Genomic DNA, 26810 nt, shown 5'->3' on the forward strand with positions numbered 1-26810 from the left:
TTAATATTTCTTGCTAGTAACATTTAATATATAAATTCATAAAAACACTCAATTTGAATGATTTGAAGTACAATAAATTAAACCAAATATTGTCCTTTTAGATTTGGATCTACCAAAAACCCTATCACACAGGGAGACACAAGCGCACGGCCTGAACCACCTACCCACGCCGCCGCTGGCCACCTGCCATGGCCCCAGTCGCCTTCGCAAAAGTCCCCAATCCCGTCGGCGGCCTCTGCACGTCTAGCCGCAGACCTCTTCGTCAGTGCGCCAAAATCTCCTGAACTACCTACCCACCTCAAACCCTAACCCCAAGCCATCGCAGAAGAGGGTGACGAAGTAAAACAAGCAGCTGCCTCCCGACGTCGATCCAGAGGCTTTGGCCCGCCGACGCACGACGGCACGAGCAGCTGATGAACACGGCCACTCAACTTTCATAGTTTCATCACGAGTACCGCCTGAGCAGCGGAGCCGCGAACAGCCGGACACCATCACATCAAACCTCCACCGCCGTCAATATAAGCGACAGCTGCAGGAGGGCCGTTGAAACCGCCAGCCGTTCCTTCCCACCCTCCTCCCCGCCCCCGGTCCGCCCCCCACCTCAATTCCACACCCCGCGGCGAGGCCGCGGGGCGCCCGCGCCCAAACGCCAAAACCCTAGCTCCCCACCCACCCACCAACGTCCAAGCACCGGAGGCCGCCGCGCGCTCGCCCACGGTCGCCATGGATGCGCGTGGCCCGCTCGCGGACCTCGACGACGCCCCGCTCGCGCGCCGCGGCTGTTCCGCCATGGACGAGCCCGAGAAAGTGAGGGGCAGGGAGGATGCGGCGTCGGGCCACGAGGCTGGCGGCGCTGAGGAGGCCGGGGATGGGTTCCAGCTCGTGATCCATGGCAAGAAGAAGAAGAGGGCGGCTAGCGGCCAGGACTGCAGGACTGCTGGCTCTGGCTTTGGCGCTGGCGCCGGGCCAGTGCGGGCGTTGACCAGGGAGAAGGGAGACGCGCCGGCGCCGGGGGCCAAGGCCAAGGTGCCTTGCCACGATCCAAGCATTCCCCGGCCGCAGGACGTGTACAAAATCAGAGTGGATAACTACAAGCCATTCGAGCATGTCTGGCTGGAGCGCAACGAAGACGGCACCCGACATGTTCACCCGCTGGTTAGTGATACACTATCCTGTTGCTACTTCTCTATGTTTTAGTGAGTTCTAACAGAATGGAGGAGCTATAAACTCATTGATCGATGTGTAAGACATGGAAATGGCTTGGGTAAAATAGTAACACTTGTTGAATCAAATACTACTGTTGTCGTTCCCCATCGTTTGGTGTGTTTAGACTGGATGTGTTGGGCAGATGGTGCCCAAAGTTTATGAGACACGGAATGAGTACAAATAATATGATTGTTGTATATACGGGGGTAAAATTTCAACAGAACATCGGAAGATGGTTTTAGGATAGCATGTGATCGTGTGTATAAATGGAAGAGGAAATGTGTAACACATTTTTGCAAGGATATTACCTGCTTTTGACAAACAACAGTGAATCATAGGCATGTTGATACGGGAGAATTAGTATGCATGTTGGTATTTTCAAAGCTGAAGGTAGTCTTTTCATGCACAACGATATGTACCATACTAACAGGTGAAAATAAAATCAGTGTGGTGTTTTTCTTTTAAAAAACATAGGCCTGCTCTAAGTCTAGTGTTTATCTTCTGTATATTTTTGTCAGTGTCATGATTTCCTTGCATCCGTATCCATTTATGAGTTTTAACTTGTTTTTTGTTGCAGGAAAACCTGCCTGTTGAACAGTTCGTTGTTAGAAATGTTCCTGACAGAGAACCAGTGAAGCCAGCTGATTTAGAGGATACACCATTTACGCTGGTTCAAGATCACAAAGGCTTAACAGAATTAGCTAAGAAGTTGAAGAGCGTAACTGAATTTGCTGTAAGCATTTGTAACTAATGTTTTTGTTTTATCAAATGAATCTATGATACTTAGATGCCTGTTATGTTGATACTAAATACTGAAGTTCATCTGTCAAGTATTTTTTCCCTGTGCTGCATACATTTTTTATCTGAAAGAACTGTCAGCATGCCTTCCCTGCAGGTTTTTGCCCTTGCGAGGCATATTTCATGCACACATATCACCACAGTTCTCGAAAAATGTTTTAGTTACATGTGTAATACTGCTATATGTTAGTGGTTGTGGAATGTGCATTGGACCTGACAGTCTTTATACTAGCACTATCGAAAAGTTCTTAAGCTAGATTACTTTTGTGACTGTTTGACATGAACAATATAGTGCAACTTTGGTTGTTATATAAACAAGATACCTCCTATGTTTTGTTTCTTCATCTTATAGAATGAGTTTTACGCCCTTTTATGTTCTAGGCTATCTGACATGCAATAGAATAAATTCCATGGACTTCATGATACTAGCAATTTAATGATTGCCTCTATAATTTTTTTGCTCCATTTTCAGGTAGATCTAGAGCATAATCAATATAGGTCATTTCAGGGCTTGACCTGCTTGATGCAGATTTCAACAAGAACAGAAGACTTTATTGTGGACACTCTTAAGCTACGCATATACATTGGTCTCTATTTGCAAGAGCCTTTCAAAGATCCAACAAAGAGAAAGGTTTTTTTAAAACTACAAAATAATGCCTCTATGTACTCGAATTTCTGGTTTTCATTCGTTCTTGGTCAAATAGGTAATGCATGGTGCGGATCGTGATATAATGTGGCTCCAGCGGGACTTCCACATCTATGTGTGCAATCTTTTTGACACAGGACAAGTATGTGTAAATTAGGGTCAATAATACCATGATTCTGATTCTGCCACCCAATTTTCTTATTTCTTTATTCTTCCTGGAAACCCTCCTATTTAATGTTTAATAGACTGAAGATTGCTTTTCTTTCTAACGATAATCAGGCTTCAAGGGTCTTACAGATGGAGAGAAACAACCTTGAGCACCTATTGCTTCATTTTTGTGGAGTAACAGCAAAGAAGGAGTAAGGCTCTATCCAATAAATAATTTACAAAGATCCACTCTGACCTCCCTTGTATCTACAATGGGACTTTCTTTTCTCTGATTAAGGCATGCCTTTTTCTTGTAGGTATCAAAATGCAGACTGGAGGTCGAGACCACTTCCTGATGAAATGATCAAGTATTGTGCATATACCCTATTCTGAATTTCTTTTCTGTTGACTGTTGAGTTTGGTGTTGGATATTTTTGTGTTTGCTGCTTTTATTTTTTGCTGGCTTGCCATCAGTTATATATAAGTGGATTTACTTCTGCCTAGGTATGCTAGAGAAGATACACACTATCTGTTGTACATATATGACTTAATGAGACAGGCCCTATTCTGAATTTCTTTTTTGTTGTGTTTGGTGTTGGATATTTTTTGTTTGCTGCTTTTCTTTATTTCTGACTTGCCATCAGTTATATATAAGTGGCTTTACTTCTGCCCAGGTATGCTAGAGAAGATATTGTTAGAATACGTGGAGGGAGACAACTCTTATATTGACATCCATCCTTTTCGCTGCAGTTGTGTTCTGGTTCATTGGTAAGTTTCATAGTACAATAGGGGGTACAGTGTCACAAATTATAGGTTATCCTTTTCTTTCGAAAGTTCGGATGCTGATGAAAAGCCTTCACGTAGCATTGTCCCATCTGCATTTCCACCAGCAAGCACTATCATGTCTATAGCTGAGCACATTAGCGTACCCCCATCTGCTACACATTGAACCATGGAATCAAGGAATGCAGCTAGTGACCCATAGGGATCAAGGTCAACCTGATCCAGCATGTACAGGACATTAAGACATAATCCAAATACTGACAACCCATATTATTTCCTTGTGATTAAATCAGAATCAGCCATTTGCAGGTGGCAAATATGTGACAGGCCAGTGCCATGTTCCCCTCCATCACCACCCCCTGGCGCAGGAAATCCTCTAGCGTATGCCGGGCCACAGCCTCCTGCTAAGTGCTAACAATAGCAAGGAAACTTAAGCAAAACCGTGTATCTTTTAACTAGAAGTAATTTATGAACGTCTGGTTTTTTGTAATGCGTCTACCTTATTTCCCTTTATGAATTGCCACTGATTTTAGATAAGCCCTCTACTCCATGGTGGTCAAAACAGCTGGCCTCTGGTAATGGAGCTTAGCGTGTTTCAGTTTGAGGACTTCGGTAAGGCTGCATTTTCAATTATATTTACGAACATCTAGTTTTATTTTTATAATGCATCTACCTTATTTCCCTTTATGAATTCCCACTCAATTTATGATGTGATTAACACTACTATTATACGATTGATTCCCACTCAATTTATGATGTGATTAACACTACTAACATCTGTCTTCACAAGTTTATGTTCTTTTCAATGTGTGGGTACATCTTGGCATGAGCTAAGTTATATCAGACCACCTGTTAGATTTTTGGTAATTAATTTTGCAAGCTGCCCATCTTTCTATTTAAGTTCGTTGTTTGTCTTTTAGGCTATTCTCACATAAACCATTATGCAGGTTATATAGGAAATAAGGAAAAGACGCTTGAGGAGATCAGGCAAGATCTTTGCCTAGTATGAAAACACATGTCTATAGTAGCATCTAGATTCCTTTGTCAGGTTGCACAACTTTTTATTACTAAAACATTTCTAGCAGTGTTAATTTTCTTGGCACCATGTTATCATCTATAATGTGTTACTTACTGTGGTTTATCCTAAGCTTTAATGTCAAAATTAGCAGTATATATTTTCACTTCCCTGTGAGTATCAACAAATCTCATGATATTTGACTTTTGTAACTTATGTTATCTGTAAATTTGAAGTTGAGGGGCATTGACCAGATAAAAGCTATCAGTATTGGCTACTATGATTTCTGGTCTGAACTTTTATCCTCAATTTTGCAGTCCAGCGGAAATGTTTGAGCGGGTGATTGGTCGCCTTTGATCACTATATTACTAGCAACAATAGCAGCCATCACTGGCTCCTATTCTTGGTCGTGCATTTCTTGGTAGGCTCGTTCATACTTTCGCTCTCCTTTGATCTTCATTTCTTAGTTTGTTCATTCCTGTGCTCTCCTATCGCACTATTGTATTCTTTTGCACATATATTTTTTTTTTCTGAAATGTTTTCTTATTGTTCATCAGATTCAGTACCTAGGATGAAGTTTCAGGGCTGCCAGATTTTAGTTTCAGAGCTGCAAGATTTCTGCAGAATTTGAAGACTATGCTACCAAAAAAGCTTTCCTAGTTTACCTATGATGCGGTTTAGTCTAGATTAGGATTAGTCATATGTTTATATCTGTCTCCAGAAATATTTGTACACGCATGAAGTGGTGATTATTTTAAGTTGTGCTACTCTGTATATTGACTATTTTATTTCAATGAGAAATGGTTTGTCCATTGCAATCGTGTTTATGCCTAGGATGAATTGGACCTTCTCATTTTATTAATGGCAAATGTTGTTGTATATCAATTTCTATTCAATAAATGGTTTATTTCTTGTAACAATATATGTGCTCTCACAAATCTTATCTAAATGTTGTCATTGTTATACGGTTCAACAACATTGCAATACATAAATGTGCTGCCATAAATCTAAGCAAAATATTGCCAAATCCAATACGGGTCAGCCCATCTTTGCCGGTACAAACACATGTAACTGTTGCAGTAGGGAATAAATAGTCGTTGCGGCCGAGCAACGCTTATAGTCATGGCTTACCAACATATATATAAGTGTTGCAGTAGACCCTAGCAACGCCAGCATAGGCAACACATAATTATGCGTTGGTATAAGCCTTAGCAACACTTATTTCAACTTATAGCAACGCTTGAATGCGTTGCAATAGGGGGGTATTTTTGTAGTGTTTGTTCAAACTGGGAGAAGTAATTTTATTGTCAAAGAGCTTAAAGATTAACCTTGTAACGAGGATAAGCTGCCTTTGTTCCAAAGGTGGATGGTCCTTAAGCCTCTTTGAAATCCTTAAGGGTAATTGCTTAAGATAACATGCTTTCATAAGTGCATCAATTGTCATGAGCATTTGAGCATCACACCTATACTATGACACAATGCACTTCACACTCTTTATGATATAGATATGATCTCATTAACCTAATTATGTGCTCTTGGCGTTTAAGACCAAAATTTGTATTCCTCTCAAAGCACATATTCAGGGGGAGCAATCTATATTATATAGAATTGTTTAAGCTTAATTAACATATCCTTTTAATCATATCTCTTTCTTTTTGGTACATTTGCATATCTCTTATCTCTCTTGGTGCCAAGGCTAAGACTAATATGTTTTCATAAGCATCTCATGTATTAAGTTTTAGATTGAAAGGGAAATGGAGTATTCGGCAAAGACATCGCTTCTACTCAACTCCATTGGTATTATCCTCTCTTTGCCGGTATCCCGCCGTCTCTCCGTCTTTGGTATAATCTTCACTCATGTTTTATTTGCCAAAGGGGAGAAAGTAGTTAAACAAGGGCTTACATTTCACTCATATCCGTTTTTGGTGATTCATGCCAAAGGGGGAGAAAGTATTAGCCCAAAGCAAAAGGACCGCACCACCACCAATTTCAAAATTTTAGTTTTTCAAGAAGTATTTTCAAATTGGTATCTTACTTGTAATATAATTTCAAATTGGTATACCTTCTTCAAAATCAATATCAAAACCCTCTTGAACACTAAGAGGAGGATTTCATTAAGGGGGAGTTTTGTTCAGTCAAAGGAAAAGCATTTGAAACAGGGGGAGAAAATTTCAAATCTAGTAAATGCTTCTCAAAATTCCTATTCATTTACCTTTGACTATTTGTAAAAGACTTTGAAAAGGATTTACAAAAGAATTTGCAAAAAAACAAAACATGTGGTGCAAGCGTGGTCCAAAATGTTAAAATTATAAAGAAACCATCCATGCATATCTTATAAGAATTTCTATTGGCTCAATTCTAAAGTAACCTTTGCGCTTACAATTATGCAAACTAGTTCAATTATGCACCTCTATATTTGCTTTGGTTTGAGTTGGCATCAATCACCAAAAAGGGGGAGATTGAAAGGGAATTAGGCTTACCCCTTTTTCCTAATTGATTTTGGTGGTTGAGTTGCCCAACACAAATAATTGGACTAACTAGTTTGCTCTAAGATTATATGTTCTACAGGTGTCAAAGGTTCATCTACAACTATACTAAATCGACTATCCGGAATACCGTAGATTATTCCGGACAGGAGAAGCTTTTTGGAAAATCAGGCCAAGCGCGGACCGTCCGGGCCCTTGCGGCGGACCGTCCGCGACACCACTTTGACTTCGACCAGGAACTATAAATCATGGATAGTCCGACTAAACCGCGGACCGTCCAGCTACAACGCGCGGACCGTCCGGCTATAATTCACGGACAGTCCGGAGGTGAAGACCTGGTTCAGCCCGAAGGTGACAAATTGAGCAAAAGGAATTATATAGCTGGCGCGGACCGTCCGGGACCAAGAGCAGACTGTCCGCGTGGTGTCACCAAGGCAGATAGCCGTTGATCTAACCGTTGATCTGTCAGAAGTATCCGTTGAAGATGTCAGAATCGACCGTTGGAGGGTCGTGGACCGTCCGGGCCCTAGCCGTGGACCGTCCGCCAGTGCAATTTCTGGCAGATGCGCCCCAACGGCTATATGGGTGGTTGAGGGCTATAAATACCACCCCAACCGGCCACTTCAATGTGCGGGAGCCCAAGCAACATTCCAAGTCATCTAGTTAACATACTCAAGCCCTCCCAACCACATATATTCATTGATCCATCCTATACACAAGATTTAGACCACTACAACCAACACAAGTGCCACAAAAGAGAGAGCAAGCAATTGAGAGGTACTCAATTGAGTTTAGCCCTAGTGCCTTGTGCGATTTCTTGAGAGATAGTGTGTGCTACATCTTTGTGTTCATTTGCGCGTGGAGTATTGACTCCCATCGAACTTCCTCCAAAGTCTTGGAGGCTTGTAAAAGCTAGCAAGAGACACCAAAGAGTGTGGTGATCCTTGTGGGATCGAGAGTGATCCTTGAAAAGAAGAAGAGCTTGTCGGTCCTTGTGTGATCGGTGGAGAGAGGGAAAGGGTTGAAAAAGACCCGTCCTTGAGTGGACTCCTCAACGGGGACTAGGCCTTCGAGGGCCGAACCTCGGTAAAACAAATCACCTGTGTCTTGTGTGCTTATTCTTGTGATTTGTTTGATCTTTCGCTTTCCAAGTTTTTTTTCTTGCACTATTCTTTGCCTATACTATTTAGTGTTGCTTTAAGTTAAATTCTCATTTAGCAAAGCAACACCTTGCAAGAGAGAACTTGAACTTGTGTTATTGCTCTTCTTATCTAAGACCTTGTGATTTATTCTCATAGACTTATTAAAAGAATTGATTTATCAATTCAGCATTATTTGAAAGCAATACTCTTTACAAGCAAGGACTTAGTTTTTATACTTCGATAATTGTATATCTTGTTCTAACCACTAATCAAGGGATCTAGTTGGGGGATAAAGTTTTAATTTTCAGGTTTCGCCTATCAACCCCCCTCTAGGCGACTTTCAATATTGCTTTCTTTGTTTCTGGGTCGGCCAGTGGGTTGAATGGCTCTGGGGGAGGAGATAGTTCAGCTGCGGTAGAAGACATAAATTAGTTCGAAGTCACAAAAATAAACAACAAAGTTAAAAGCCATTAAGTAATACCTATCCGTCTTTCGAGTTCCGCAGCTTTTTCAGCTGCTTTCGTTGCTTCTCGAGCGTCATGAATATCTTTTTCGCTCTTCTTCATTATTTCATGGGCCATCCCTCGGCCGCCATTTTCCCAGATATCAGTGAAAATTTTTCCGCCTATTGAACTTGCTTCGGCCGAGGGGTCCTTCGTATCGTCGACAGAGAAGGCAGCTTCGGCCTGGGCCAAGGTTTTAACATGTTCGCAACCTGCCTTCTCCAAAATTGCTGCAACCCCCCTCGCACCAGAGAATGCACAGACGTTCCCGCGGTCACTCAAAATCTCTTCAAAAGCTTCGGCTTCACCGCTGATCCACTCGATTACGCCCTCAGGGTCGCCCCGTATGAAGTTGTCTTCGTTTGAGTAGGCGCCCACGTTGGCGAAGCTAGTCTTTATCTTTTTTACGCATTCCACAAATTTTTCAAAACATCTTTCTTTTGATGCGCGAAGTTCTGCAACTGTTTTTTCAAAATATTTTTTGCAGTACTCACTGGCATCTCAATCAGCTTCGGCAACAGCGCATTTTAATTTGGCCTCGGCTAACTGTTTCCAAAGGTCTTCAATTTCACTTTTCTGGGCCTCAGCTTGAGCTATGGAACTAGCCTCGTCTTCTTTTACTTTGCTCACCAATGAAATTAATATTTTATCCTTTTCAAGGCCTTCATTCATTAGTTCAATTACTTCCGAGCTAAGGTTGTTCAGAGCTATTGTGCATCCTTCGTCTTCGATATTTTTCTTTGCCCTGAGGGCATTACTAAGAATCAAGCCCTGCAAGAGGAGCATAGTATTAAGTATAAACAAATGAAAAAATTCGTTTTTAAGTACAAAAATTGATTTTCGCACCTTTATACTATTATATGCCAAAATGTCGGCCAATTCATCCTTCGACAGTACTGAAAGCCCATCTTCTAATGTTGGGAATCCGAAGCTTCTACCTATTTCCCGGCAGACAGATATCTCTTTGCTGTCCGGGAGACAGTACATAAAATCTTATTCTCCGCTGCCGTTGAACACTAATGCCCCCTTCAGATATTTCAGCTTCTGGCATAGTGTTGAGCTTCTCATTCTTCTTCTTTAGAGAGTCTTTTTCCCGAAGCATCACAGATGATATTCTTCTTCTCATTCTACCCATTACCCTTCTGTCGCTTGGCGCACCAGACAGTCCGGTGCACCACCGGACACTGTCCGGTGCGGATTTCTTTCCTTAAATAGCGAAGCCGACCGTTGGCAGCCAGAGAGCCGTTGGCGCACCGGACAGTCCGGTGCCCCCTTCTAGCCGTTGGCTTGGCCATGTGTCCCGCACAGATCGCGCGGCCGACCGTTGGCCCGACCGACCGTTGGCTCACCGGACAGTCCGGTGCACACCGGACAGTCCGGTGAATTTTAGCCGTACGTCGCCGACGATTTCCCGAGAGCGGCCAGTTTGCCCGAGCCAGCCTGGCGCACCAGACATTGTCCGGTGCACCACCGGACAATCCGGTGCACCCAGACTGAGCTGAGTCTTGGCTGCTCGAGCCAAGACATTTCCAATTGGTCTTTTCCTGTTTCCAGCACTTAGACACAATACATTAATCTCTAAAACAATGTACTAAGTCCGAGAAACATACCTTTATCCTTGATTTGTACTTTGTCCACCATTTTACACTTAGGCACTTGTGTTGAACACTAAATCACCAAAACACTTAGAAATGGCCCAAGGGCACATTTCCCTTTCAATCTCCCCCTTTTTGGTGATTTATGCCAACACAACATAAAGCAAGTAGAACAAGTACAAAATCAATTCAAATAAGAACTCAAAATTGTTTTGATTCAAATTTGACATATATGGATCATTCTTTGCCACCACTTGGTTTGTTTTTGCAAATCAAACTCAATTTCCTATCTCTAAGTCAAACACACATGTTGAAACATAAAGAGAGCTATTTCACGAGAAATTGATCAAAGAGTTCAAAAACTCCCCCTATTTCCCATAATCAACCATTCTCCCCACAAGAGGTCAACTTTTGACAATAAGAGGCAAATAAGAGTATTTTGACAAACAAAAACTCTAACTCTACTTTTTTCAAAATTCTCAAGTGGTAGCTGATCCATTTCTTGCTTTGGCCTTATTTTCTCCCCCTTTGGCATCAAGCACCAAAACAGAATCAATCTTGGCCCTTTAACCCCATTGCCTCACCAAAATCTTCAACTAAGAGTAACAAGGCAATAAGAGTACAAAGATGAACTTGGAAAAGTTACTCTTTCATCGGAGTGTAGTGGAAGTCTTGCATGGTCCAAGTCCACCTTTTCCCTTTCAATTCTCCTTCGAGACTAAATCAAGCAAACTCAAGCACATGGTTAGTCTCAAAGGGTCAAGTTGTAACACACCTCCCCCTAAATATGTGCATCACTTGCACAAGGACTTGTGAGGTCCGGGGAGTGCTTGTACAACTTGAGCACCATGAATAAGCAACAAAATGCATAAGGAACATGATCGAAGGCATAAACACATGTATGTTATACATCAATCCAGGTTCCGCGAATCTAAGACATTTAGCTCACTACGCAACCTGCAAAAGGTCTGCTCGTCTAGAGGCTTGGTAAATATATCGGCTAGCTGGTTCTCGGAGCTAACATGAAACACTTCGATATCTCCCTTTTGCTGGTGGTCTCTCAGAAAGTGATGTCGGATGTCTATGTGCTTTGTGCGGCTGTGTTCAACAGGATTTTCCGCCATGCGGATAGCACTCTCATTATCACATATGAGTGGGACTTTGCTCAGATTGTAGCCAAAGTCCCTGAGGGTTTGCCTCATCCAAAGTAGTTGCGCGCAACACTGTCCTGCGACAACGTACTCGGCCTCAGCGGTGGATAGAGCAACGGAAGTTTGTTTCTTAGAATTCCACGACACCAGAGACCTTCCTAAGAATTGGCACGTCCCCGATGTACTCTTCCTATCGACCTTAAATCCGGCATAGTCGAAATCTGAGTATCCAATTAAGTCAAAGTTAGACCCCTTTGGATACCAGATCCCGAAGCAAGGCGTAGCCACTAAATATCTAAGAATTCGCTTCACTGCCACTAAGTGACACTCCTTAGGATCAGATTGAAATCTAGCACACATGCATACGCTAAGCATAATATCCGGTCTACTAGCACATAAATAAAGTAAAGACCCTATCATTGATCGGTATGCCTTTTGATCAACAGACTTACCTCCTTTGTTGAGGTCGGTGTGTCCGTCGGTCCCCATCGGAGTCTTTGCGGGCTTGGCGTCCTTCATCCCAAACCGCTTTAGCAAGTCTTGCGTGTACTTCGTTTGGGAGATGAAGGTGCCATCCTTGAGTTGCTTCACTTGGAACCCAAGGAAGTAGTTCAACTCGCCCATCATCGACATCTTGAATGTCTGCGTCATCACCCTGCTAAACTCTTCACAAGACTTTTGGTTAGTAGAACCAAATATTATGTCATCGACATAAATTTGGCACACAAACAAATCACCATCACATGTCTTGGTAAAAAGAGTTGGATCGGCTTTCCCAACCTTGAAAGCATTAGTAATTAAAAAGTCTCTGAGGCATTCATACCATGCTCTTGGGGCTTGCTTAAGTCCATAGAGCGCCTTAGAGAGCTTACACACGTGGTCGGGGTACCGTTCATCCTCGAAGCCAGGGGGTTGCTCCACGTACACCTCCTCCTTGATTGTCCCGTTGAGGAAAGCGCTCTTCACATCCATTTGGAACAACCTGAAAGAATGGTGAGCGGCATATGCTACGAATGGACTCTAGCCTAGCCACAGTAGCAAAAGTCTCCTCAAAGTCTAAACCTGCGACTTGGGCATAACCTTTTGCCATAAGTCGAGCCTTGTTCCTTGTCACCACCCCGTGCTCGTCTTGTTTGTTGCGGAACACCCACTTGGTTCCCACAACATTTTGCTTAGGACGAGGCACCAGCGTCCAAACTTCATTCCTCTTGAAGTTGTTGAGCTCCTCTTGCATGGCCAATACTGAAAGGGAATTAGGCTTACACCTAGTTCCTATATAATTTTGGTGGTTGAATTGCCCAACACAAATCTTTTGGACTAACTAGTTTGCTCTAGTGTATAAGTTATACAGGTGTCAAAGGTTCACTCTCAGCCAATAAAAAGTTCAAGTTTTGGATTCAACCAAGGAGCATAGGGCCAACCGAAGGCACCTCTGGTCTGGCGCACCGGACTGTCCGGTGCACCACCGGACATGTCCGGTGCACCAGAGGACTCCAACTCCAACTCGTCACCTTCGGGAATTTCCAGAGGCGACTCCGCTATAATTCACCGGACTGTCCGGTGTACACCGGACAGTGTCCGGTGCTCCAAGGGAGGTCGGCTTCAGGAACTCGCCAGCTTCGGGAAACTCCAACGGCTAGTCCGCTATAATTCACCGGACATGTCCGGTGTGCACCGGACTGTCCGGTGCAACTCCGGAGCAACGACTATCTCCGCGCCAACGGCTCTCTGCGGTGCATTAAATGCGCGCGCAGCGCGCGCAGAAGTCAGGCGTGCCCATACTGGCACACCGGACAAGGAACAGTAGATGTCCGGTGTGCACCGGACACCCAGGCGGGCCCACAAGTCAGAAGTTCCAACGGTCAGAATCCAACGGCAGTGATGACGTGGCGGGGGCACCGGACATGTCCGGTGTGCATCGGACTGTCCGGTGCGCCATCGAACAGACAGCCTCCCAACGGCCACTTTTGGTGGTTGGGGCTATAAATACCCCAACCACCCCACCATTCATTGCATCCAAGTTTTCCACTTCCCAACTACTACAAGATCTCTAGCATTCAATTCTAGACACATCAAAGAGATCAAATCCTCTCCAAATTCCACACAACGCCATAGTGACTAGAGAGAGTGATTTGCTTGTGTTCTTTCGAGCTCTTGCGCTTGGATTGCTTTCTTCCTTCTTGATTCTTTCATTGCGATCAAACTCACTTGTAATTGAGGCAAGAGACACCAAACTTGTGGTGGTCCTTGTGGGAACTTCGTGTTCCAAGTGATTGAGAAGAGAAAGCTCACTCGATTCGAGGGATCGTTTGAGAGAGGGAAGGGTTGAAAGAGACCCGGCCTTTGTGGCCTCCTCAACGGGGACTAGGTTTGCAAAAACCGAACCTCGGTAAAACAAATCCGTGCGTCACACTCTTCATTTGCTTGCGATTTGTTTTGCGCCCTCTCTCGCGGACTTGTTTCTTTATTTCTAACGCTAACCCGGCTTGTAGTTGTGTTTATATTTGTAAATTTCAGTTTCGCCCTATTCACCCCCCCGCTAGGTGACTATCAATTGGTATCAGAGCCCGGTGCTTCATTAGAGCCTAACCGCTCGAAGTGATGTCGGGAGATCACGCCAAGAAGGAGATGGAGACCGGCGAAAAGCCCACTACAAGCCACGGGAGCACTTCATCGGAAGAGTCCCGCACCAAGAGGAGGGAGAAGAAGAAGAGCTCCTCCAACAAAGGGAAGGAGAAGAAATCTTCTTCTCACCACAAAGAGAAGAAGGAAAAATCTTCTTCCCACAAGCCGCATCGGAGTGGGGACAAGCAAAAGAGGATGAGGAAAGTGGTCTACTACGAGACCGACACTTCATCAACATCAACCTCCGGCTCTGATGCGCCCTCCGTAACTTCTAAACGCCAAGAGCGTAAGAAGTTTAGTAAGATCCCCCTACACTATCCTCGCATTTCTAAACATGCACCTCTACTTTCCGTCCCATTAGGCAAACCACCAACTTTTGATGGTGAAGATTATGCTAGGTGGAGTGATTTAATGCGATTTCATCTAACCTCACTCCACAAGAGTATATGGGATGTTGTTGAGTTTGGTGCACAGGTACCATCCGTAGGGGATAAGGATTATGATGAGGATGAGGTGGCCCAAATCGAGCACTTCAACTCTCAAGCAACAACAATACTCCTCGCCTCACTAAGTAGAGAGGAGTATAACAAAGTACAAGGGTTGAAGTGTGCCAAGGAGGTTTGGGATGTGCTCAAAACCGCGCACGAGGGAGACGAGCTCACCAAGATCACCAAGCGGGAAACGATCGAGGGGGAGCTCGGTCGGTTCCGGCTTCGCAAAGGGGAGGAGCCACAACACATGTACAACCGACTCAAGACCTTGGTGAACCAAGTGCGCAACCTCGGGAGCGTAAAGTGGGATGACCATGAGGTGGTTAAGGTTATTCTAAGATCTCTTATTTTCCTTAACCCTACTCAAGTTCAATTAATTCGTGGTAATCCTAGATATACTAAAATGACCCCCGAGGAAGTAATCGGGCATTTTGTAAGTTTTGAGTGCATGATCGAAGGCTCAAGGAAGATCAACGAGCTTGATGATCCCTCCACATCCGAAGCTCAACCTGTCGCATTCAAGGCGACGGAGGAAAAGAAGGAGGAGTCCACACCAAGTCGGCAACCAATCGACGCCTCCAAGCTCGACAATGAGGAAATGGCGCTCGTCATCAAGAGCTTCCGCCAAATCCTCAAGCAAAGGAGAGGGAAAGACTACAAGTCCCGCTCCAAGAAGGTTTGCTACAAATGTGGTAAGCCCGGTCACTTTATTGCAAAATGTCCACTATCAAGTGACAGTGACAGGGATAACGACAAGAAGGGCAAGAGGAGAGAAAAGAAGAGGTACTACAAAAAGAAGGGCGGCGATGCCCATGTTTGTCGAGAATGGGATTCCGACGAAAGCTCAAGCGACTCCTCCGACGACGAGGACGCCGCCAACATCGCCGTCACCAAGGGACTCCTCTTCCTCAACGTCGGCCACAAGTGCCTCATGGCAAAGGACGGCAAACGGAAGAAGGTTAAATCTAGCTCCTCCACTAAATATGAATCTTCTAGTGATGATAATGCTAGTGATGAGGAGGATAATTTGCGTACTCTTTTTGCCAACCTCAACATGCAACAAAAGGAAAAACTTAATGAATTAATTAGTGCCATCCATGAAAAGGATGATCTCTTGGACACCCAAGAGGACTTCCTTATTAAAGAAAATAAGAAGCATGTTAAGGTTAAAAATGCTTATGCTCTAGAAATTGAGAAATGTCAAAAATTATCTAGTGAGCTAAGCACTTGCCATGAAACAATAGACAACCTTAGAGATGAAAATGCTAATTTATTAGCTAAGGTTGATTCTCATGTTTGCAATGTTTCAATTCTCAACCCTAGAGATAATAATGATGATTTGCTTGCTAGGATTGAAGAATTGAACATTTCTCTTGCTAGCCTTAGAACTGAGAATGAAAAATTACTTGCTAAGGCTAAAGATTTTGATGTTTGCAATGCTACTATTTCCGACCTTAGAAGTAAAAATGAAATATTGCATGCTAAGGTTGTAGAACTAAAATCTTGCAAACCCTCTACATCTACCGTTGAGCACACTTCTATTTGCACTAGATGTAGAGATATTAACATTGATGCTATAAATGATCACATGGCTTTAATTAAACAACAAAATGATCATATAGCTAAATTAGATGCTAAAATTGCCGAGCATAACTTAGAGAATGAAAAATTTAAATTTGCTAGAAGTATGCTCTATAATGGGAGACGCCCTGGCATCAAGGATGGCATTGGTTTCCAAAGGGAAGACAATGTCAAACTTAGTGCCCCTCCTAAAAGATTGTCAAATTTTGTTAAGGGCAAGGCTCCCATGCCTCAGGATAACGAGGGTTATATTTTATACCCTGCCGGTTATCCCGAGAGCAAAATTAGAAGAATTCATTCTAGGAAGTCTCACTCTGGCCCTAATCATGCTTTCATGTATAAGGGTGAGACATCTAGCTCTAGGCAACCAACCCGTGCTAAGTTGCCTAGAAAGAAAACTCCTAGTGCATCAAATGATCATAACATTTCATTTAAGACTTTTGATGCATCCTATGTTTTAACTAACAAATCCGGCAAAGTAGTTGCCAAGTATGTCGGAGGCAAGCACAAGGGATCAAAGACTTGTGTTTGGGTACCCAAAGTTCTTGTGTCTAATGCCAAAGGACCCAAAACCATTTGGGTACCTAAAGTCAAGAACTAAACTTGTTTTGTAGGTTTATGCATCCGGGGGCTCAAGTTGGATCATCGACAGCGGGTGCACAAACCACATGACAGGGGAGAAGAAAATGTTCTCCTCCTACGAGAAAAACCAAGATCCCCAAGGAGCTATCACATTCGGGGATGGAAATCAAGGTTTGGTCAAAGGTTTGGGTAAAATTGCTATTTCACCTGACCATTCCATTTCTAATGTTTTTCTTGTAGACTCTTTAGATTACAATTTGCTTTCTGTATCTCAATTATGCAAAATGGGCTACAACTGTCTTTTCACTGATGTAGGTGTCACTGTCTTTAGAAGAAGTGATGATTCAATAGCATTTAAGGGTGTGTTAGAGGGTCAGCTATACTTAGTAGATTTTGAAAGAGCTGAACTCGACACATGCTTAATTGCTAAGACTAACATGGGTTGGCTCTGGCACCGCCGACTAGCCCATGTTGGGATGAAGAATCTTCACAAGCTTCTAAAGGGAGAACACATTTTAGGACTAACCAATGTTCATTTTGAGAAAAACAGGATTTGTAGCGCATGCCAAGCAGGGAAGCAAGTTGGCACCCATCATCCACACAAGAACATCATGACAACCAACAGGCCGCTTGAGCTACTCCACATGGATCTATTCGGCCCGATCGCTTACATAAGCATCGGCGGGAGTAAGTACTGTCTAGTTATTGTGGATGATTATTCTCGCTTCACTTGGGTATTCTTTTTGCAGGAAAAATCTCAAACCCAAGAGACCTTAAAGGGATTCTTGAGACGGGCTCAAAATGAGTTCGGCTTAAGGATCAAGAAGATTAGAAGCGACAACGGAACAGAGTTCAAGAACTCTCAAATCGTAGGCTTCCTTGAGGAGGAGGGCATCAAGCATGAATTCTCTTCTCCCTACACCCCACAACAAAATGGTGTAGTAGAGAGAAAGAATCGAACTCTATTGGACATGGCAAGGACCATGCTTGATGAGTACAAGACTTCGGATCGGTTTTGGGCCGAGGCGGTCAACACCGCCTGCTACACCATCAACCGGTTGTATCTACACCGAATCCTCAAGAAGACATCCTATGAACTCCTCACCGGTAAAAATCCCAACATTTCATATTTTAGAGTTTTTGGTAGCAAATGCTTTATTCTTGTTAAAAGAGGTAGAAAATCCAAATTTGCTCCTAAAACTGTAGAAGGCTTTTTACTTGGTTATGACTCAAACACAAGGGCATATAGGGTCTTTAACAAGTCCACTGGACTAGTTGAAGTCTCATGTGACGTTGTGTTTGATGAAACTAACGGCTCTCAAGTGGAGCAAGTTGATCTTGATGAGATAGGTGATGAAGAGGCTCCTTGCATTGCATTAAGGAACATGTCCATCGGGGATGTGTGTCCTAAGGAATCCGAAGAGCTTCCAAAAGCACAAGATCAACCATCCTCCTCCACGCAAGTATCTCCACCAACTCAAAATGAGGATGAGGCTCAAGTTGATGAAGAAGAAGATCAATCAAATGAGCCACCTCAAGATGACGACATAGATCAAGGGGGAGATGCAAATGTTCAAGAAAAGGAGGATGAGCAAGAGCAAAGGCCGCCACACCCAAGAGTCCACCAAGCAATCCAACGAGATCACCCCGTCGACACCATCCTCGGCGACATTCATAAGGGGGTAACTACTAGATCTCGTGTTGCACATTTTTGTGAGCATTACTCGTTTGTTTCCTCTATTGAGCCACACAAGGTAGAGGAAGCACTTCAAGATTCGGATTGGGTGGTGGCGATGCAAGAGGAGCTCAACAACTTCACTAGGAATGAGGTATGGCATTTAGTTCCACGTCCTAACCAAAATGTTGTAGGAACCAAATGGGTCTTCCGCAACAAGCAAAATGAGCATGGTGTGGTGACAAGGAACAAAGCTCGACTTGTGGCCAAGGGATACTCCCAAATCGAAGGTTTGGATTTCGGTGAAACCTATGCACCCGTAGCTAGGCTTGAGTCAATTCGTATATTATTAGCCTATGCTACTTACCATGGCTTTAAGCTTTATCAAATGGACGTGAAAAGTGCCTTCCTCAATGGACCAATCAAGGAAGAGGTCTATGTTGAGCAACCTCCCGGCTTTGAAGACAGTGAGTATCCTAATCATGTCTATAAGCTCTCTAAGGCGCTTTATGGGCTCAAGCAAGCCCCAAGAGCATGGTATGAATGCCTTAGAGATTTTCTTATTGCAAATGGATTCAAAGTCGGAAAGGCCGATCCTACTCTATTCACTAAAACTCTTGAAAATGACTTGTTTGTATGCCAAATTTATGTTGATGATATTATATTTGGGTCTACTAACGAGTCTACATGTGAAGAATTTAGTAGGATCATGACACAGAAATTTGAGATGTCTATGATGGGGGAGTTGAAGTATTTTCTAGGATTCCAAGTCAAGCAACTTCAAGAGGGCACCTTCATAAGCCAAACAAAGTACACTCAAGATATTCTAAGCAAATTTGGAATGAAGGATGCCAAACCCATCAAGACACCCATGGGAACAAATGGGCATCTCGACCTCGACACGGGAGGTAAGTCCGTGGATCAAAAGGTATACCGGTCGATGATAGGTTCTTTACTCTATTTATGTGCATCTCGACCGGACATTATGCTTTCCGTATGCATGTGTGCAAGATTCCAATCCGACCCTAAGGAATCCCACCTTACGGCCGTAAAACGAATCTTGAGATATTTGGCTTATACTCCTAAGTTTGGACTTTGGTACCCTCGGGGATCCACATTTGATTTGATTGGTTATTCGGATGCCGATTGGGCGGGGTGCAAAATCAATAGGAAGAGCACATCGGGGACTTGCCAGTTCTTGGGAAGATCCTTGGTGTCTTGGGCTTCAAAGAAGCAAAATTCGGTTGCTCTTTCCACCGCCGAAGCCGAGTATATTGCCGCAGGCCACTGTTGCGCGCAATTGCTTTGGATGAGGCAAACCCTGCGGGACTACGGTTACAAATTAACCAAGGTCCCTTTACTATGTGATAATGAGAGTGCAATCAAGATGGCCGACAATCCCGTCGAGCATAGCCGCACTAAGCACATAGCCATTCGATATCATTTTCTTAGGGATCACCAACAAAAGGGAGATATCGAGATCTCTTACATTAATACTAAAGATCAATTAGCCGATATCTTTACCAAGCCTCTTGATGAACAAACTTTTACCAAACTTAGGCATGAGCTCAATATTCTTGATTCGCGCAATTTCTTTTGCTAGATTGCACACATAGCTCATTTATATACCTTTGATCATATCTCTTTCATATGTTATGACTAATGTGTTTTCAAGTCTATTTCAAACCAAGTCATAGGTATATTGAAAGGGAATTGGAGTCTTCGGCGAAAACAAAGGCTTCCACTACGTAACTCATCCTTCGCCGTCTCTCCAAGCTACTCTCCATTCTTGGGAGAAAAGCTGAGCATCAAAGGAAAAGACCTTGTCTTTGGGGGCGAGAGTAAGAGCCCAAAGTAAAAGGATCGGATTTCGTCTTTGGTATGATCTTAACTCATTCATTTATGACCAAAGGGGGAAGAAAGCACTTAGAGGGCTCTAATGATTCCGTTTTTGGCAATTCATGCCAAAGGGGGAGAGAGAAAGAGCCCAAAGCAAAGGGACCGCACCACCACCACCAATTTCAAAACTTCGTGTTTTCAAAGAATTTTATCATTTGGTATCCTATTGTGTTCAAAAGGGGGAGAAAGTAGTATTTCAAAAATGATATATTAAAACCCTCTTGAACACTAAGAGGAGGATCTCATTTAGGGGGAGTTTTGTTTAGTCAAAGGAAAAGCATTTGAAACAGGGGGAGAAAATTTCAAAACTTGAAAATGCTTTGCAAAATCTTATTCATTTACCTTTGACTATTTGCAAAATAACTTTGAAAAGGATTTACAAAAGAGTTTGCAAAAACAAAACATGTGGTGCAAGCGTGGTCCAAAATGTTAAATAAGAAAGAAACAATCCATGCATGTCTTATAAGTATTTTTATTGGCTCAATTCCAAGCAACCTTTACACTCACATTCTACAAACTAGTTCAATTATGCACTTCTATATTTGCTTTGGTTTGTGTTGGCATCAATCACCAAAAAGGGGGAGATTGAAAGGGAATTAGGCTTACACCTAGTTCCTATATAATTTTGGTGGTTGAATTGCCCAACACAAATCTTTTGGGCTAACTAGTTTGCTCTAGTGTATAAGTTATACAGGTGTCAAAGGTTCACTCTCAGCCAATAAAAAGATCAAGTTTTGGATTCAACCAAGGAGCATAGGGCCAACCGAAGGCACCTCTGGTCTGGCGCACCGGACATGTCCGGTGCACCAGAGGACTCCAACTCCAACTCGTCACCTTCGGGAATTTCCAGAGGCGACTCCGCTATAATTCACCGGACTGTCCGGTGTACACCGGACAGTGTCCGGTGCTCCAAGGGAGGTCGGCTTCAGGAACTCGCCAACTTCGGGAAACTCCAACGGCTAGTCCACTATAATTCACCGGACATGTCCGGTGTGCACCGGACTGTCCGGTGCAACTCCGGAGCAACGACTATCTCCGCGCCAACGGCTCTCTGCGGTGCATTAAATGCGCGCGCAGCGCGCGCAGAAGTCAGGCGTGCCCATACTGGCACACCGGACAAGGAACAGTAGATGTCCGGTGTGCACCGGACACCCAGGCGGGCCCACAAGTCAGAAGTTCCAACGGTCAGAATCCAACGGCAGTGATGACGTGGCGGGGGCACCGGACATGTCCGGTGTGCACCGGACTGTCCGGTGCGCCATCGAACAGACAGCCTCCCAACGGCCACTTTTGGTTGTTGGGGCTATAAATACCCCAACCACCCCACCATTCATTGCATCCAAGTTTTCCACTTCCCAACTACTACAAGAGCTCTAGCATTCAATTCTAGACACATCAAAGAGATCAAATCCTCTCCAAATTCCACACAACGCCATAGTGACTAGAGAGAGTGATTTGCTTGTGTTCTTTCGAGCTCTTGTGCTTGGATTGCTTTCTTCCTTCTTGATTCTTTCATTGCGATCAAACTCACTTGTAATTGAGGCAAGAGACACCAAACTTGTGGTGGTCCTTGTGGGAACTTCGTGTTCCAAGTGATTGAGAAGAGAAAGCTCACTCGATCCGAGGGATCGTTTGAGAGAGGGAAGGGTTGAAAGAGACCCGGCCTTTGTGGCCTCCTCAACGGGGACTAGGTTTGCAAAAACCGAACCTCGGTAAAACAAATCCGCGCGTCACACTCTTCATTTGCTTGCGATTTGTTTTGCGCCCTCTCTCGCGGACTCGTTTCTTTATTTCTAACGCTAACCCGGCTTGTAGTTGTGTTTATATTTGTAAATTTCAGTTTCGCCCTATTCACCCCCCCCTCTAGGCGACTATCAAATACCCAGTCCGGATCTAGCAAGGCCTCCTCTACCCTGAAAGGCTCAATAGAAGAGACAAAGGAGTAATGCTCACAAAAATTAACTAATCGAGATCGAGTAGTTACTCCCTTGCTAATATCTCCCAGAATTTGGTCAACGGGATGATCCCTTTGAATCATCGCTCGAACTTGGGTTGGAGGTGCCGGTTGGGCTTCTTCCTCCATCACACGATCATCTTGTGCTCCCCCTTGATCACACGCCTCCTCTTGATGAACCTGTTCATCGTCTTGAGTTGGGGGATGCACCAATGTTGAGGAAGAAGGTTGATGTCGCTCATTTTGTTCCTGTGGCCGCACATCTCCAATCGCCATGGTGCGTATTGCGGCCGTTGGAACGTCTTCTTCATCTACATCATCAAGATCAACAACTTGCTCTCTTGGAGAGCCATTAGTCTCATCAAATACAACGTCGCTAGAGACTTCAACCAAACCCGATGATTTGTTGAAGACTCTATACGCCTTTGTATTTGAGTCATAACCTAACAAAAACCCTTCTACAGCTTTGGGAGCAAACTTGGAATTCCTACCCTTCTTCACAAGAATGTAGCATTTACTCCCAAAAACTCGAAAATACGAAACATTGGGTTTGTTACCGGTTAGTAGCTCATACGACGTCTTCTTGAGGAGGCGATGAAGGTAGACCCTATTGATGGCGTGGCAAGCCGTGTTCACGGCTTCTGACCAAAAGCACTCAGGGGTCTTGAACTCTCCAAGCATCGTCCTCGCCATATCAATTAGCGTCTTGTTCTTCCTCTCTACCACACCATTTTGCTGTGGTGTGTAGGGAGCGGAGAACTCGTGCTTGATCCCTTCCTCCTCAAGGTACTCCTCCACTTGAAGGTTCTTGAACTCGGACCCGTTGTCGCTCCTTATCTTCTTCACCTTGAGCTCAAACTCATTTTGAGCTCTCCTTAGGAAGCGCTTGAGTGTCCCTTGGGTTTTAGTTTTATCCTGCAAAAAGAATACCCAAGTGAAGCGGGAAAAGTCATCAACAATAACTAGTCCATACTTACTTCCTCCTATGCTTAGATAGGCGACGGGTCCGAAGAGGTCCATATGTAGCAGCTCCAGAGGTCTTGATGTGGTCATCACATTCTTGCTGTGATGCACTCCTCCCACTAGTTTACCTGCTTGACAAGCTGCACACGGTCTATCTTTTTCGAAATGCACGTTAGTCAAACCTATCACGTGTTCTCCCTTTAGAAGCTTGTGAAGGTTCTTCATCCCCACATGTGCTAAACGGTGATGCCACAGCCAGCCCATGCAAGTCTTAGCAATTAAGCATGCATCTAGACCGACCTCCTCTTTTGCAAAATCAACTAAGTAAAGTTTGCCGTCTAATACACCCTTAAAAGCTAGTGAACCATCACTTCTTCTAAAGACAGACACATCTACATTTGTGAATAGACAATTATATCCCATATTACATAATTGACTAACAGATAACAAATTATATCCGAGAGACTCAACTAAAAGCACATTAGATATAGAGTGCTCATTTGATATTGCAATCTTGCCTAAGCCTTTCACCTTGCCTTGGTTCCCATCGTCGAATATGATTGAATCTTGGGAATCCTTGTTCTTGACGTAGGAGGTGAACATCTTCTTCTCCCCCGTCACGTGGTTTGTGCATCCGCTGTCAATAATCCAGCTTGAACCCCCGGATGCATAAACCTACAAGGCAAATTTAGGCTTGGGTTTTAGATACCCAACTCTTGTTGGGTCCTACAAGGTTAGTACAAATATCCTTAGGGACCCAAATGCAAGTTTTGTCTCCCTTGCATTTTGCCCCTAATTTTATAGCAACTATCTTCCTATCCTTTCTACAAATAGTAAAGGAAGCATTTAAAGCATGATATATTGTAGAAGGTCCATTCATAACTTTCCTAGGAACATGAACAATATTATTTCTAGGCACATGATGAATATTTTTCCTAGGCATATCTCTGCCATGCATATAGGAAGAGCTAGAAGCAAACATGGCATGAGAGTCAAAAGCATCATTACAACTCCTATAGGACTGTCTCCTATCATAGTACATAAAAGCATGGTTATTTTTAGCACTACTAGCCATAGGGGCCTTCCCTTTCTCCTTGGCGGAGATAGGAGCCTTATGGCTTGTTAAGTTCTTGGCTTCCCTCTTGAAGCCAAGTCCATCCTTAATTGAGGGGTGTCTACCAATCGTGTAGGCATCCCTTGCAAATTTTAGCTTATCAAATTCACTTTTGCTAGTCTTAAGTTGGGCATTAAGACTAGCCAATTCATCATTCAATTTGGAAATTGAAACTAGGTGTTCACTACAAGCATCAATGTCAAAATCTTTACACCTAGTGCAAGTTGCAACAATTTCTACACAAGATGTTGATTTACTAGCTATTTCTAACTTAGCTTTCAAATCATCATTTATACTCCTTAAGCTAGAAATTGAATCATGGCATGTAGACAACTCACAAGAAAGCATTTCATTTCTCTTAATTTCTAAAGCAAGAGAATTTTGCGCGCTAACAAATTTATCATGCTCTTCATATAAAAGGTCCTCTTGCTTTTCTAATAACCTATTCTTATCATTCAAAGCATCAATCAATTCATTTATTTTATCTATCTTAGATCTATCTAAGCCCTTGAATAAACATGAATAGTCTATTTCATCATCATCACTAGACTCATCCTCACTAGAAGAAGCATATGTAGAGTTTCGAGTACTTACTTTCTTCTCCTTAGCCATGAGACATGTGTGATGCTCGTTGGGGAAGAGGGATGACTTGTTGAAGGCGGTGGCTGTGAGTCCTTCGTTGTCGGAGTCGGACGTGGAGCAATCCGAATCCCACTCCTTTCCAATATGTGCCTCGCCCTTTGCCTTCTTGTAATTCTTCTTCTTTTCCCACTTTCCACTCTTCTTTTCCTGGTCACTATCATTATCGGGACAGTTAGCGATAAAGTGACCAATCTTACCACATTTGAAGCATGAGCGCTTCCCCTTTGTCTTGTTCTTGTTTGGATGCTCCTTGCGACCCCTTAGTGCCGTCTTGAAACGCTTGATGATGAGGGCCATTTCTTCATCATTAAGCCCGGCCGCCTCAATTTGCGCCACCTTGCTAGGTAGCGCCTCCTTGCTCCTCGTTGCTTTGAGAGCAATAGTTTGAGGCTCTTGGATTGGGCCATTCAGTGCGTCATCCACGTATCTAGCCTCCTTGATCATCATCCGTCCGCTTACGAACTTTCCAAGTATCTCCTCAGGCGTCATCTTGGTGTACCTAGGATTCTCACAGATATTGTTCACAAGATGAGGATCAAGGACAGTAAAAGACCTTAGCATTAGGCGAACGACGTCGTGGTCCGTCCATCGCGTGCTTCCATAGCTTCTTATCTTGTTAACAAGGGTCTTGAGTCGGTTGTACGTTTGGGTTGGCTCTTCTCCCCTTATCATTGCGAATCTCCCGAGTTCGCCCTCCACCAACTCCATCTTGGTGAGCATTGTGACGTCGTTCCCCTCATGAGAGATCTTGAGGGTGTCCCAAATTTGCTTGGCGTTATCCAAGGCGCTCACTTTGTGGTATTCATCCCTGCACAATGAAGCTAGAAGAACAGTAGTAGCTTGTGCATTTTTATGAATTTGCTCATTAATGAACATGGGACTATCCGTACTATCAAAGTGCATTCCACTCTCTACAATCTCCCATATACTAGGATGGAGAGAGAACAAGTGACTACGCATTTTGTGACTCCAAAATCCGTAGTCCTCTCCATCAAAATGAGGAGGTTTACCAAGTGGAATAGATAATAAATGAGCATTTGTACTTTGAGGAATACGAGAGTAATCAAAAGAAAAGTTCGAGTTGACCGTTTTCTTTTTCTCGTAGTCGTCGTCGTCCTTTTGGGAAGAGGAAGATTCGTCGCTGTCGTAGTAGACTATCTCCTTGATGCGCCTTGTCTTCTTCTTCTTCCCGTCTCTTCTTTTGTGGCTCGAGCCCGAGTCCGTAGGCTTGTCATCTTTCGGCTCATTGAAGATAGACTCCTTCTCGTTGTTGTTGACCACCATCCCCTTTCCCTTAGGATCCATCTCTTCGGGCGATTAGTCCCTTCTTGAAGAGAACGGCTCCGATACCAATTGAGAGCACCTAGAGGGGGGGGGGGGTGAATAGGTGATCCTGTAAAACTTAAACTTAATGCCACAAAAACTTGGTTAAGTGTTAGCACAATAATGCCAAGTGGCTAGAGAGGAATCTCAACAAAACACAATAACCACAAGAGATCAATCACAGAGATGGCACAGTGGTTTATCCCGTGGTTCGGCCAAGACCAACGCTTGCCTACTCCACGTTGTGGCGTCCCAATGGACGAGGGTTATAATCAACCCCTCTCAAGCGGTCCAAAGACCCACTTGAATACCACGGTGTTTTGCTTGCTTTACTTTATCCCATTTGCGAGGAATCTCCACACTTTGGAGCCTCTCGCCCTTACAATTGAAGTTCACAAAGAAACACGGAGTAAGGGAGGGATGAGAAACACACACAAGACACAAAGATCACAGCGACACCACGCACACAAGTCGCAACAAGAGCTCACA

General features: G+C 43.8%; 1 protein-coding gene and 1 long non-coding RNA gene across 2 annotated transcripts in view; both read left to right on the forward strand.

The window, feature by feature from the left end:
• The first annotated feature begins 723 nt into the window (after nucleotides 1–723).
• LOC103652295 (protein RRP6-like 2) overlaps nucleotides 724–26810 on the forward strand; it is a 64991-nt gene continuing 38904 nt past the window's right edge. Inside the window, exons 1-4 of the mRNA XM_008677910.2 lie at nucleotides 724–1155; nucleotides 1784–1939; nucleotides 2477–2635; nucleotides 7493–7522. Coding sequence (XP_008676132.2) covers nucleotides 724–1155; nucleotides 1784–1939; nucleotides 2477–2635; nucleotides 7493–7522 — 777 coding nt within the window. The remainder of the gene's footprint in view (nucleotides 1156–1783; nucleotides 1940–2476; nucleotides 2636–7492; nucleotides 7523–26810) is intronic.
• LOC103650788 (uncharacterized) lies at nucleotides 2938–3362 on the forward strand. The gene is made up of 3 exons (XR_564383.3): nucleotides 2938–3009; nucleotides 3115–3165; nucleotides 3302–3362. It is a non-coding gene; the product is annotated as an uncharacterized lncRNA (long non-coding RNA).

This window comes from Zea mays, chromosome 3, assembly GCF_902167145.1.
Source record: "Zea mays cultivar B73 chromosome 3, Zm-B73-REFERENCE-NAM-5.0, whole genome shotgun sequence".
Classification (NCBI taxonomy): domain Eukaryota; kingdom Viridiplantae; phylum Streptophyta; class Magnoliopsida; order Poales; family Poaceae; genus Zea; species Zea mays.